This window comes from Amblyomma maculatum, chromosome 1, assembly GCF_055883805.1.
Source record: "Amblyomma maculatum isolate TAMU_Amacu chromosome 1, ASM5588380v1, whole genome shotgun sequence".
Lineage (NCBI taxonomy): Eukaryota > Metazoa > Arthropoda > Arachnida > Ixodida > Ixodidae > Amblyomma > Amblyomma maculatum.
In genome coordinates, this window is record NC_139344.1 from 164,263,420 (window position 1) to 164,278,306 (window position 14,887).

Below are 14,887 nucleotides of genomic sequence, written 5' to 3' on the forward strand. Positions count from 1 at the left end.
TGCGCGCCGTTGTCTGCGGTCTCGCGAAATAGCAGAGCATGAAATCGCCTCATGTCGAGTAGGTGACCAAGAATACGAGTACAAACGCGAATTAGTACGATTCACTCTCGCAGTGATATTTGACATGTGTGTCCAAAAACTGCGGGCACAGTAAGTCGTGCACATGCGCGCATGCCCTCTTGAATTTTCCCGCCTAAGGAAGGAGGCAGAGGCGCCGCGGATTGGCCGAGGAGTTCTGCGACATGAAGTCGCGTCGCACAATGAGCGACTGCTTCAAACGAGTCGCTGGCGACTCGTTCGGGAACCGTGTCGCGCAGCTACTGTTTCACATTCCTCCGTTCCTTTACGGCATGGTACATGTGTGCGTGGAGAATTGTGACAGATACGAAGCTTTTTCTATTCTGTAAATCAATTTCAAACGCCGCTGATGCCTGCTGTACTAACGCCTCCTAGACATTTGGGTGTGCTTCTGTTTGCTGTGCAGCATTCAAGGAAGCGGCAAATGAAAGGGCGCACGGAAGCCTGGCCGCCTGGTTCGGATGCCCAGTGGGGTCAGCTTCGTATATGCATGAATTGCCTTGTGACGTCATGACCTGTCGTGACGGTACATCGCGCGCCCCTTGTCGAACACAACCAGCATTTCATTGAACGCATTAAAGTTCACCGGCGTTCTATAATTCGTCTACAGGAAAGGCAGGCGCAGTATCTGCCACTCGCAGAATCTCGCTATCGTTCTCGCTGTGGACAAGGGGATGTATCAAGAGCGTTTCCCGATCCGGGGCGTGGCGCATGAATGAATGTCGTGATCAGGCAGTGCTTGTCTCGTTGCTTTAAAGCTCCCGCAGCGAGAACAAAGGCTGTACCCTTGAGAGCCATTAGGGAGGTTCTGCAGCCACTTTTTGAATGGCAATAAACCACTCCATACTCTCTTGGTTGGTTGGTTCACAGGAAGGGAAAGGCGCAGTATCTGTCACATAGAGTTCCTTACACTAACTAGAGGGAAAGCTGAGGGCGCTGCACTTCAGCCACCATGGGCGCGCTAAGAATCATGGGCCGGTGTGCTACTTGTTGCGGGACAGTCGGTTTTTCTCGGGTACATGGAGTGGCGTTACTGCGATGTTTTGTTTTCGTCATCATCATCATCTAAAGGCGCGTACATAGACCGCGAAAGCCATAGTAGCGAAGGTGCAAAAGCAGACGTCGCCAATAAATGGTTTTTGTTTCCCGAAATGCCTCTAAAAACTTCTTTTAGTGATTGCACAACCATAAATATTTTTGTAACGTTTTTTTTATTTCAAAGTTTGCCTATTAAGTGCGAAATATTGGTATTTGTGCTGCTCAAAACTAAGCCAATAGGAGAAAGAGCCATCGCTTATATTGGATAAATATCACACTGACATGCTGTTTCTCTCTCTCTTTACAATTTATAGTCACAATATTCAATCTTAGGGCATTATTTACGGTAGAACAACGTTTATCTTTGCATTAGTTTTGGCCAAAAGTTGTAGTTCTGCACTCGGTAGCTCACCGGCCCATGATGCTTTGAGCGCCCATGGTGGCTCAACTGGCCGTCTGGAGACTCCATGTAAACGCCCATAGACGGCAGCACAGCTTTCCCTCTAGGTAAGAGTAAGAAACTCTATGATCTGTCACACTTGCTCTGTGGACACCTGAACCGCGCCGTAAGGGAAGGGATGAGGGTGAGAGTGAAAGTGAAAGAGAGAAAAGGGAGCCATAGTGGAGGGTTACGGAGTAATTTCGACCACCTGGGAATCTTTAACGTGCGCTGACATCGCACAGCACACGGACGCCACTTCGTTTCGCCTCCATCGAAACGCAGCCGCCGAGGTCGGGTTCGAACCCGGGTATTCCGGACAGTAGTCGGGCGTCTTACCACTGCACCGAAAATAAATTCGAGCAGGTCTGGTATCCCTGTCACAGTGATAGCCTGCCATTCTGGAGCGCCATATACAGTGGAGGCCCATAAGCATAATTACGTCAAATGGAACCCCATCCTCATTCTCCATGCCTTGTGTATCTTTTTTCATGTTTTAATCGGAGTTTCCTTGTGTGTTATGTCGGATGCCAAAACCAGGCAATAAAGAAAAAAAAAATCCGGGGCGTGGCGCAGTGGTAAAGCGCTGGGCTGGGGATTCAAGGGATCGAGGTCCGATCCCTTGGATTCCCTTGGTTCGATTTAATGGTGATTGGACATAAGCCGCCGCAAAAGTGTGACACTTTTGCTGACGACAACAATGAGCCATTAAAGGCTTTCGCCTTAAAAAGCCATTGAGCCCCGTCGCGGTGACTCAGTGATTACAGTGCTCAACCGAAGGTCGCGGGATCGAATCCATGCAGACTGCAGCGACCACTGTTTAATTGGGGGCAAAAAGGAAAGCGCCTGTGCGCTGTCAGTGCACGTTAAAGAAGAAATTTCGACCACCAAAGAACCCTTGGTGGTAGAAATTTCCGGAGCCCTCCACTATGGCATCTCTCATAGCCTGAGTCGCTTTGAGACATTAAACCTTCCAAACCAAACCCAAAAGTACTTCGAGCGACTGTTCGCGACCGATTAGGGCGACACCTGACCGCGCGTCTAGCTACTCTTGTCTACTGACGTCAACTGGGGCTGAGTGCGCCTTCTCATTGGGCGCGCCGCTTGGTGCCCCGATAACGGCTGGCGTCACAGCTGCTCTGGTAACCAGCGAGGCACAAGCAAGATTTTTGCTCTGCTCTGATGATTGAATGGGCGATTTCTTACTAATAAATACGCAGAGAAACACAGTACCGGTGTCGGTCTCTCCTCCGTGCATTTGTGTGTCCTTTTGCGCTGCACCCGCCCGACTGCAAAACTATAGATCCAGACTGGCGCAGCACTTTTCTGGAAAGCTGCTTTTCTATCCAAAGTTTCGTTGCCGTGCTCGTCAGCTACTAAAATGGCCACTTTGCCAGCAAATCACTGTCTTGTATATACATCGGGCTTCAGACAAGTGTGTTCTATCCAAAATCTCGAGCTGTTAATGCTTGCATTCAGCCATTGCCTTCCTTGACCAGCTTCGCTTAAAGGGATGGGCTGGCGGCAGTTGATGCAGGCAGCCATGTGGGTGCTGTCGGGCGTGATTGCCGCCGTGGTGATCTTCGGGCCGTTCCGGTGGTACAAGGGCGCCGCGTACGACACGGCCGACGCGCTGCTCTACGCGGCCACACACCGCACCGCCTGGTCCCTAAGCCTGGCCTGGATGACGTTCGCCTGCGCCACGGGCCGCGGCGGCCTAGTGGATCGCTTCCTCAGCTGGTCGGCCTTTGTGCCGCTCAGTAGGCTCTCCTTCTCCGCCTTTCTCATGCAAACCGTGGTCATCCTCAGCAGGACCATGGTCACTCGGGAGCGCATCCACTACTCGCACACCTCCATGGTACGTATACGGTCTATGCGCGCTTGCTCCTTTCTAATTGCATGATAGCTACAGACTGAGTTCCCCGATATTTATGCTCCGGTTTGCGATTGATGTCACGTCCTAAGGAGTGACATCAACAGAACTAAACCCAATGCAGACTCGCTCAATAATTTCACAGCGATAACCGCAACTTTTAGTAGCAAAGACAACCCTTGAAAGGATGGTGCCGGAAGGCAGTTTTATATTATTCTTCAGTAACGTGCCGCTCCAACATTAGCAAACATAGGACCAGCGATCGATTACCAGGCTGTTGCCAATTACTGAATCATGACGCGAAATGGCATCGCACAAAGTAGATAGAACGCAAAACGAAACATACGCGCGCGAATACGAGGACAATGGACGCGTGCAGGTTAAACTTTTTTTTCCTTTCGGACCACTGCTTTTATTGCTCTTCATGCCGCTGCTCAAAGGCTGACCAACAGCTGGAGTAGGTTGTCAACTTCATCCTGCTGCCAACGTTACTTGCTTTGCCACTGTGCCTCACCATCCTTCTCCTTCGGTACGCTTCCCCGCACCTACGCTAGCCCCTGTATCCACGCTACAGTGAACTAGAATTCACTATATCCACGCTGTATGATACGGGCTGTATCATCGCCATATTATCGTACGAGCTAGGGTCCGTGCAGAGCACCGGATACGGCAGCAACTGGACGCGCAGAATAGCGTGCGCGCGCACACACTCCTTAAATCGAATTCCGTATTGAGGTAAAGATCTGGTTTGGTTTACAGAATTTAACGTCCCAAAGCGACCCAGGGCTAGGGGCACCGTAGTGGAGGGCTCCGGAAATTGTCACCTATAGGTCGAATCGCACAATACGCAATGTCGCACTGGGAAGCTTGATGCATTATATTTGCGGACCGGTCTTGAACACTGCACAATAAGCGCATTTTTTTTTTTAGTGCGTGGCACTACTACACTCATCGCGCGGCTTAGCAAACCCAACAGCCGGCGGCTGCATTTCGATGGAGGTGAAACGGAGAGGCGTCCGTGTACTGTGCTATGTCAGTGCACGTTAAAAATCCCCGGGTGGTCGAAATTACTCCGCAGCCCTGCACACCGGCACCTCTTTCTCTCTTTCCGCTTTAACTCCCACCTTCGCCCCTTCCCTTTAAGGTGTCCATGAAGTGTGACAGATATTGCGCCTTTCTTTTCCTATAAACAAATTTATAATTTTTGGCGCGCTTCAGGCGTTTTAACTAAGCAACAGGCGGAGCGGTCACAGATGCTTCTAGTGAGAGTGCGGGCGTGTCAAGGTTGCGTACGCCGGGACAAGATAACAAAACTGTGTTCGTTCATCCGCGCTGAAATGGAAGAAAATGAAATAAACTTTGTTCGTTCAAATGTAAAAAAAAAAAAAAAAAAATGAAAATAAGCAATGACTCCGCCACGGTGGCGCAGTGGTGAAGACGCCCGACTGCTGTACCGGAGTACCCGGATTCGACCTCGACCGCTGGCGGCTGTGTTTTGATGAAGGCGAAACGAAGAGTCGTCCGTGTGCTGTGCGATGTCAGTGCACGTTAAAGATCGCCAGGTGGTGGAAACTACTTCGAAGCCCTACACCCCCTTGGCACCTCTTTCTCTCTTTCCACTTTCACCTTCCTCCTTTCCCCGACAGATACTGCGCTTTTCGTTTCCTGTAAACTGATTTAGTGCAACAGTAATGTACAGAGAGTTGAATCCTATGCATCAGAACATTTTTTATCAAAGCAAAACGAACCATAACAAGCTGTAAAATGCATAGGTAAGCAGTACTGCGCACCTACTTCGCTTGATTAAGTACTAAAATCGGCTGTATTTTTTTATGCATGTCTGCGTCATTAATTGCAAAAAAAAAAATGAAAACGGAAGAAATTGCGCTATATATATTCGTAGGAATACGGTAGATCACTCTGCAAGTCCTAAAGTGACTCAGGCTAGAAACGCACACAGAATGATTTCATGCAATATGCATGCCGCTTGCAGTTTGACGCGGCGCATCAGCGCGTCGCAAGAAGTTCAGTGTACGTGTGCTTTTTGCCAGCTCTAACACGAGCGTTTGCCGACGACGTGCAGTTCCAGGACTTCCTGTTCGCCTTCATGATGACGTACATGAGCGCCTTTCTGCTGTTCCTGGCCATCGAGGCACCCGTCGGCAACCTGGAGAAAATGCTGTTCATGGGCAGCACCAAACAGATGGTGCAGGCCTCGCAGCGCGACAAGTCGTCACACCAGCAGCCACTGTCCAACGCTGGGGCGCCCGTCGAGGTCGTCATGATGCCGCACAAGAGGACCGATAGCGGGCCGGACTTTGACAACTACGACTCAACCAAGAGCCGCCTTTGACGCACGGACTGTCGCCCAGGGTCCTGCCGCTGCATTTTAGGCTGAACTGTTTGGGAAGGCGAAGCTGCGCAAGCCTCAAACTGTGGCTTTCTGAGCGTACGGAATGTGGATGGAAGGAACGTTGATCTGTGCAGACGCTAACATGCTCACAGGCCTTTCACTTTCGCCTGATACTTGCTACACAAGCCGTCGAGCCTTTGGCATCAGGAGGCAGAGTATGGTTGCCTGAGACAGACAGATTGCCTTTGCAGCTTCTTCTTGAGCAATATAAAGGCTCGCCTGTACTGGAAGAGAAATAAGTAAGATTGCTAACATACAGCAGGGTTCACATTTAAGTGTGCACCAACCTAGCCAGGATTCGTTCACTAAGCCATCCTTCCGCATATGCAGTGAACATTTTTCACAAATGGTTTTTATGAAAGCCTTGTGTATACTCTGTAGCAATATTTACTTGCTGTGTCAATTCCCTCAATTTATTCTTCAAATTTGCTTCTTCAGACATGATGGTAGCACAACTTCTTTAGTTATCCTATGCTAAAAAAGCATGTGTGGCCTGAGTGCACCATAACCTGTTAAATCGACAAAGTACAGATCAAAACACTCTCTTCACTATTAAAATGCGTGAAATGATGGCAATCATAAGTTGACAGAACACTGTCATCGGCTGTTTGGAGTTAGTATGGGCAACATATTCTCAATCCAACCAAATGATATCATAAGCACCAAATATGAGGAAGAAACAAGGAAATATCAAGAACAAGAAACAAGAAAAATAAGGAAATATCATACACAGTATATTCAGGAGGCATCATCAATACATCCCAGGCACACTACAGAGCTAATATCACAGTGTATCCAGCATTAAACCCCAAGACTCTACCGGTTATATAACTGCACTGAGACCCTACACAGCAGCAACTCCAACGTGCTTGACCATATGAGTAAAGTGCTCCACACTCTCACAATATGCCACACACTGGAAATTTAAAACAAGGGCGCACAGCACATCAAAAAGTGCTAATCTAGTAACGGTGTCTAAAGTCTGGCTCCATCGGAAGGGGGTCTCTGGTGGTGGAAAGAGAAATACAGAGGGAGAGAGAAAGTGACAGGTGGCCTGCTTCGCACATCATTTTATTTAAATCTCAGGTTTTAGAAAATGTGTTAATGGCTTCTTATTAAAACTTACTGAGATGCTGCTGGAGCAGAGAAGGGATGTTCTTGCAACCACTGATAAGAAAAAACAATGGCAGCCTGCTTCGTATTCATGCAGTCCTTATACAATATTAGAGTGTGCAGAGGTCTCAGATTCCTCTGAAATGCTGCTGAGAGGTCTCAGACCCCCCCCCCCCCCCCCCCCGAGACCCCCCCTGCCCTCAAAATGATGTAACAGTGGTTCTCTATAACAAGTAACATACAGTTTTCAGTCAGTAACTACAGAAAACTGCCACTGCAATTTATACCAACATTCAATGCTTGCAAACTGTTTCCACCATGCTCTAGATGCGCCAATCAGTCACAGCCTACATTAAAGGTAGTGCATTGGCTCCAACACAGAACTGCTCTGAATTAAACTGACAAGGGCTGTGTCACAGTCTCGCTTGAGTGATGCTCATTATTCTGCCTTCACAGCTGTGCACGACCACAAACCCATTTTCATCTTAGCTGTCAGAAGTGTGCTCATATTGAAACTCAGGAATGTTTATTTTTGTTTCATTAAAAATTATGGTATCATGGTTTTCATTGTAAGCTATTTTAAATGCTAGAAAAGGTTGGCTGTTTAAAATGTCACAAAAAAGCATGTACAACTCAATCTAAAAACTGAATGCTCATCCCACCTCAGCTACTAATAACAAATTGGAGAATACAAAGTAACACAATGGTTTCATGGCCACCTGACAATTGGCAAACACCTTCACTAACTAGTCTACATGATATATGCAACATCTACCTGTCCAGAAGATATTTTTAGAGATTTGACAACCTGCACAGAATATGGTTAGCAACAGCCTATCTGCTCTTCTTCTGTTTATGTAGGTGAACAGTGCTAAATGCTGTAAACAGGAAAAGTCTAGACATTTAATACAAGTCATCAAATATTTCTTGACATTTATTGTAACGTAACTTGTATTGCGGCTATAAAATACCACAGACATTACTCAGTGCAGAAAAATAGTTCAACTGAATGGATATTTCAATTCTATTGGTATGATACTATCTGGCTTATTTTTTACTTTTTACACAACAAAGAAAATAAATCATATGTGTCAAGTCAGCAGATATACACACCTCATTTATTAATATACATGTCTGACTTATTCTGTACATCCCTGATGTAACAATGAACAGAATGAGATTACTTTTCACATTATGGGCAGGCTCCCATGATTCTGTTTGTTGTGGGTTAGAAATGTTTATACGTATATTATATGGTGCTTCCAAACTTGCATGCCTTTACTTTATATTCTGGAAATATAAAGTCTTGCAATGACACATATTTACACAAAGTATTTTGGGTGAATGACTATTCAATTGTACAGAACATCATATAGTACATCCTCATCACTAATGTTAAGTGAAAGTGGGACAGCAACTATTGTGAATAGGGAAGTTATTGTTGTAAGCAAGAATTGAAGAACTAATTACTGCTCACTGGTTCTCATGTGCATATTCAGACAAAATGCATTTCATTCATGGTGTACAGTGTCCTTTAAAAGCCTCCCCTACCTTCATGGCTACAGCTGGAGCAAGTGCAGTTGGTGTGCAATGATACAGTATTGCTCATGGCATCGTGAAAAGTCTTCTCATCATGAATTAACTGAAAGATGGCATCCATTTGCTATACTGTAGGCACAATTCTTGGAAAGAACTTGTAGGATGGCCTGTGACAATAATGGTGTTGTACAGAGTCCACTTCACATTGTTAAATGATAAAAGTGCTTGGGATTTGGTTGTTCTACTCATATCAGGTATGCATGTATGCATGCATAAAATGTGCCCTTGCATTCCCTCAGAGCTTGGGACTTAGTTGTTTTACTCATATAAGGTATGCAAGTATGCATGCATAAAATGTGTTGCAGTACTTTCTCAGAGCTGCAATATGAAACAAAGTAACCAGCATAGAGCAAAAATAGTAATACTTGCTACAGTGTTCTATATATATCACTTTTCAAGTAGCATCTTTAACATCAAGACCTTTCCCTTACAAGAGAATGAAATAAGCCATTAAAAAGATACTGTGGCCTTAAAAATTCTGGGTACAGCAGCAAGCTCAGAATACTATGCTAAAAAGGAAGTCATGAGAAGATAATCCTGCATGCATTCATATAGTGTGGCCATGACAGTATGCTATGGAAGGGTAGTGCCTCATGCTTTAATCAATGACGAGAGGGATTTACGTGATCATGAAGGTCCATATACAATCCATTACTTGGACGCCATTATCACTTGCAACTAGCAAAATTACTTTGTCGCTTAGAAGCATGGGCATATGCTGTACTACCAGCAGCAATGGCATTTGCTCCAGTGATCATGACATAAGATTCTTTAACAATATCTGTGTATAGTAAATGTGGGTGAGCTGGAGATTTCGTTGTGCAGCCCTTAATTGTTCAAAGGGCCTGTCTGCATTACATTTTAGTGTATAGCTGCCCACATTGGTTTGGTTCAGTAATGTGCTTAACGGCTGTGGTATGACAAATTGTGATGCTCCTTTGAATGTTAATAGGTACAGTGAAGCATGAGTGCTTTCTTATATGCATATACAGAAGTAAATGATGAGAACATGAATGTTTCTTTCCCTTTCTTGCATGAATACATTTTTATTCCATATCATGAGGTTGAAGTTGTTTTTGGCACATAAAAAGCAGAATTAAACACCATCTTTTCTTTCACTTCATCCTTGGCATTTATATGCTGATAGGGGCACTGAAATTGAAAGGAAGGATTTCCGAGTGAGAAATTGAAAATCAATACGGCATTTGTTATAGCATATTTAAATAAAGAAACAGCACAAAATTGCATGTGCATCCTATCTATAGGCTGCAGCAGACATTAATTTTGGCATGTTTAATTGCTGACTCTACTTTACTATTATAAGAACAAGCTGTGCACAGAAAGACACACACAAGAAAAATAAACACAAGGTATGCAGAAAGAGAGCGATTGTTACGCTCTTTCTGCCTACCTTGTGTTTATTTTTCCTGTTTGTGTCTTTCTGTGCACAACTCGTTCCTACAATAGTATGCACCAAGTCACCCAACAAGAAGTTCTTCTAAATTCTACTCTACTGCAGTCTCAAACTGTCATAATATCAAGCAGCCAGTATGGCCATTAAGTTGAACATCTTTGTCCTCCCACCCTACCTCCCCCGCGGTGGTGTAGTGGTTAGGGAGCTCGACTACTGTCCCCAAGGATGCGGGATTGAATCCCGGCCACGGTGGCTGCTTTTCGATGGAGGTGAAAAGCAAGGTGCTCGTATGCTGTGCGATATCAGGGCATGTCAAAGAGCCCCAGGTGATTGAAATTTCCCGAGCCCTCCACTACGACATCTCTCATAGCCTTAGTCACTTTGGGACGTTAAACACCATAAATCAAACCAAACTTTTGTCCAAATAAAGAGCATGTCAGTTTTGAGCAATTCGTGTTCACACAAATTACAAGGCGGAAAAAAAAAAAGAAAAGGAACATAGTATTCATGCTGCATGCCTAGTTGCCAAGAAAAGGAGGGGCCGTTTCTTCTCTCCTTAGACACTAAGACACAAGTGTTTGTGTGCTTTCCTAGATAAATGTAAGCCTTTTGTACCATTGCTGCCACTTTGTGTAAATAAAGATATCTAAATGCAACATTTGATGACCAGATGTTAACTGCTCAGGGCAAACTTATTTCACACACCTCTACATCGAGCCTCACCCTATTCATCAAGCCTCCTCAACTCAAGTCACCAATCAACTTACATGACGGCATCCAAAGCCGCAGCAGTATCCTCGCAGGTAATGAAAGAGTCCAGTAAAGACATTGAAGCCAGTCACAGGATCAATGTATGATTTGTCAGCTCTCTGTAACAAGACGCATATAGCCAGTGCACTGGGTTACTTTACACACATATATATATAACGCACCATAAGCTTGGATGGATGTATTTAGGATGCAATGCAGAGTGCCCTGAAATCCTGAAATTATGAGCATGACTAAGCCTACAAGGTGCGGATGTGCCCTAGTGATGAATATTCTCTTTAGAAACAAATTGTGCACAGCTGCCGTTCTCAATTTTTATCACTTTCATTACAGTTATCCATGGCACAGTGGCGATGTTCATTACAGTGTAGCAATTTGAAGCATGCACGAACACAAACAAACAAAAAAACTATGTGAGTGAGGGTCAACGTTAATAGTGAGGGTGTCGTTTTAGGAAAAACGACTTCACAGAAAAGTCGTCCTTACTGTACTGAAGACAAAAGCGAAGTGATGCAGCGCAACGACCGGTTACGAGTGATGAGAGCGTCAGGATCGAATCAAAGCTCTGCTCAGCTAGCTCAGTTTTTAAATTAACATTTCACAACATAGCATGGTTTTCACTGCTTCCGATTCCATTCGGTGCGACAATTCGTTAAGCGGCGATAAATTAATCGACAGACACCTGCCGCTGCAATCAGTTAACATTTGATCGCTAGCTGACCGCTACTAATTTGCAAAGCTATGAAAAATAAGAATGAAAGTAACACTACCAACACACATAAAAAATAAACAAAGCCATCAGTGACTTAACAGCTAGGACTGCACGGTATAACTGATCTGACAGAAGCGAAAAGACATTTTCCCATACAAAAACCGATCATACTCGTCGGTTGGCCTTCTCATACTGACCAACGCTGATCACGGGCACATGTAAGTAGTACAGTTGCGGCGTGGTAATAGTTACAGCAGGAACATTGTTCTGTATTTTTATATAACGCGCCGCCAAAAGGGAAACCTCTGCAAGTCCTATTCCGAAGGTTTCCTGCAATAGAACTTACAAATATCCAATTTTGATTTGTCCGCTTAGACTTACCCTGTTGCACAAATATACTGTCATTTACCTGAACAGCCAGTTTATGAGCTTCGTAAATCTTTCTTTCGTTATCGGAGAGACGTCCGAAGCAGACTGACTCATCCATGTCATGAAAGATCTTGTTGTACTCCGCTGTCTTTTGGCGGCGTTCCTCCTCCGTCTTTGGGCCGGGATTGGCGTCTTCTTCTGCACTAGTCCAAAAACACCGTGTCAGATGGCACCGACGATAACGACTTGCAAACGCTCTTGCTAGCATCTCTGATAAAAACGAGAGCAGCAGCGTCACAACCAAATTTCCATGCTGCACGTTGCTCTCCAGGGCACCTACAGATGACAGCCGTGCTGAATAACTCCAGATCCAGGCAGACGCCAAGTGCATTGCTTAGTTCATCACAATTTGCAAAGCCGAAAGCCCGAACGCGAATTTTCAACTACTGACAGCGTACAGCGCCGAACTAATGTCAAACGTCACTGCATTTGCTTTTGCAGCAGACGGATTCCGCCATGTTGGATAACAGAACTCTGAACGGCAGTGTGCTGGATATAAAAAAGAAAACATTTTCGAATTTGATAATTAGTTGCAACCATACGCAACGTTTATAACTTTTTCAATAAAATAAAACACAATGTATTGCTAATGAAAGTGACAAAATTAAAAAAAAATGTAAGATACTTATTTACTCTTGAACCCAGGGCTTTAGATTGCTGCTATCATGGCGCTGGCCGTCAGCCTGCGATGGCGAAGTTCTCGCTGTTCCGATTGAGTTTCGATCGGAAGCTTGTAAGAACAAGCTTCATTAACCTTGTTGGCACGTTAAGCTTCGGCTAACGTAAAAATGGGCTCACGAATACGGTAAGGCCGCAGCTGTTGCTTTTTTTTTAACTTTCTGCCGACATGCGGAGGAGTGGCTGTGAACGGTGATGCCTCCCCTCCGTAGCTTCTGTTTGTTATTTCTAGGTCATGTCACTTCGATTAATATCTCGGGCCCACGCATTTACATGTTGCTATTGAAATCAGCCAACGCTCATTGTAAACGAATGAACCTGAACAGGGGTTCGCTACTGTTGCTGTCTCGTTTCCCAGCTGTTAGTATTTGTCGGACTTAACTGATAATCTCGTCTCTAACAAACTTTGGCGCTGATCGGCGCATATGAATTGCTGTACCACTTTTCTCCTTGCATCTAGAAACGCTATTCAGAAGATTTCGTTTTGTGTAGTTGCCTTTTGCAGGCGTGGTACGGCGATCTAATTCGGCAGCACTTACTTGTGCCCTTTAATGCCTACGCAGGGATAACCCGGCAACAATAATTGAATGCTTCTGCGAAGTTGTCATACCGAGGAATGGCAACGAAAGTAAGTTATTTATTTATTTTTTTGCTCTGCTCCTGTTTGTACATTGTTGGTTCGTCGCGTTGCTTCGTCGATGTTTAGGAGCAGACTGGGCTAGTGCCGACTGATTATACTGATAAATATAATGCTGACCTGTCGCTTTCAGTCGATGTGCCTTAGCTAATGTAGTTCCGCGGGTAATATGCTGGACTTGTCCGTGAAGTTGAGATTATTAGTTTTTTTGGGGACACCTTCGGTCTACCGATCTCACCAGAATTTAAACATTCGAGTAGTGTTGCTGTGAAACGCACAGAAAGTTTCAAATTTCATGCACTGTGAACAATTTAATTTCGTGAGTTTTTGACAAACCGCGTACGGATCGTGGAAAATCGGTCTAATAACTGCGAAATGCCCCGCTTATATAATCGACAAGATAGTCCCTCAAGTCAGGACGCAGTGTTTGTCTGCAACATATCTGCAGTGAACACCATAATGAGGAGTTAACGCTTACCAAGAGATATTTATTTCATGTGTTTACACAGTACCTGCTCAAGCGTGTTCATTTCGCGTAGCACCTTTGCAGCCTACGAGTTCACAATGCACTTCAGTGAGCCGTGCCGCATGAATGAACTTATCACGCATGCTCACAAGTCCACCTTCATGTAGTACATCATTGCGTTTGGTCCTTGTTTGAATGCCGCTTGTGTGTGCACAGCATGCTAGTTTCTCTTGGTGGTGTCTCTTGCCGGTTTTGAATATGTTCAAGTGATTTGGCAGAAACACTCTGCTTTATATAGCTTGCTGGTATGTTGATGTATGTACTTGATGTTTTCATTGAGCTTCTGCAAAATTCTGTTTTTCCTGTGGGTAGTGAGCATGTCAAAGAGCAAGAGAGCATACTGATGCTGCTTGCTTGCATACGTAGCATATCACTTGCACAAAAAGCAGTTTCAAGATAGAGCTGCATTATTTCTGTTACTCTAGTGGTGATCATAGCGCCATGTATCCCACCTATTGGAAAAGTTCTTTTCGGCGTGGGGGGGGAGGTAAATCATTCCGATTTCTTTCTATGCAATCTGCTGTGCATAATTGGCAGGCATCTTCTGTTTATCATTCATCACAACTTGCACTACTTTGCTGAAGCATTTCTTCTATGATTTATGTACTGGTTTTGTCAGTTTGAAATTCATAGAAACAGTTGAAAGATCAAAGTAAACAAAATTTGAACCAACAAAAGTATTGAAGAAAATATTCACATGTGAAGGCCGGGTGTCAGGGAGCTTTTGGGAAAAATATCTTATAGTTTTAAGAAAATCAGTTTCTTTTTTCTAGTAATGCAAACATTGCAAGTTCATTGAATGCTTCATTGCACTTCACAGATTATGTTCTATTCAAAACAAAAAACAGACATATGACATTCAATTACGTATTACCAAGGAAGATGTTGGCCATATGGTTTCTCTTCATTCTCCATGTCATCATTTTTCTTTCTGAGCTCCATTTTTCCAATAGTTACAAATGCCATGCAGAATTGACTGCTTTCACAAGGGTGAGGGGGCTGCCAGTGCAGTATCTTATTCTTATATTGTTTATCCCTGTGATGGGCATGACATCTAATCTGGCTGCTTTGCAAACTGGAAGCTTTTTTCCTTTGTTGTCAAGGTTTTCAATGTCGTAGGCATTTTTTATTCTTTCCCTTAGAGATGTACTTTGATAGTGCGCTCACTAG

At 44.5% G+C, this 14,887-nt stretch overlaps 2 protein-coding genes and 1 pseudogene across 3 annotated transcripts in view; 2 read left to right on the forward strand and 1 right to left on the reverse strand.

The window, feature by feature from the left end:
* Positions 1-5,913, forward strand: part of LOC146204787 (nose resistant to fluoxetine protein 6-like) — a 90,196-nt pseudogene extending 84,283 nt beyond the window's left edge.
* A 3,636-nt stretch (positions 5,914-9,549) lies between these two features.
* LOC146204788 (uncharacterized) lies at positions 9,550-12,344 on the reverse strand. The gene is made up of 3 exons (XM_084589494.1): positions 11,857-12,344; positions 10,735-10,836; positions 9,550-9,705 (listed from the first exon to the last, which is right to left on the reverse strand). The coding sequence occupies exons 1-3, from the start codon at positions 12,205-12,207 to the stop codon at positions 9,610-9,612; spliced, it is 549 nt and encodes a 182-aa protein (XP_084445620.1). The 5' UTR covers positions 12,208-12,344; the 3' UTR covers positions 9,550-9,609.
* A 182-nt stretch (positions 12,345-12,526) lies between these two features.
* The window catches only part of LOC146204789 (DENN domain-containing protein 1A-like), a 68,489-nt gene continuing 66,128 nt past the window's right edge, over positions 12,527-14,887 (forward strand). For both annotated transcript variants that reach the window (XM_084589495.1, XM_084589496.1), the window contains exons 1-2: positions 12,527-12,681; positions 13,118-13,182. In XM_084589495.1, coding sequence (XP_084445621.1) covers positions 12,665-12,681; positions 13,118-13,182 — 82 coding nt within the window. In that variant the 5' untranslated portion in view covers positions 12,527-12,664. The remainder of the gene's footprint in view (positions 12,682-13,117; positions 13,183-14,887) is intronic.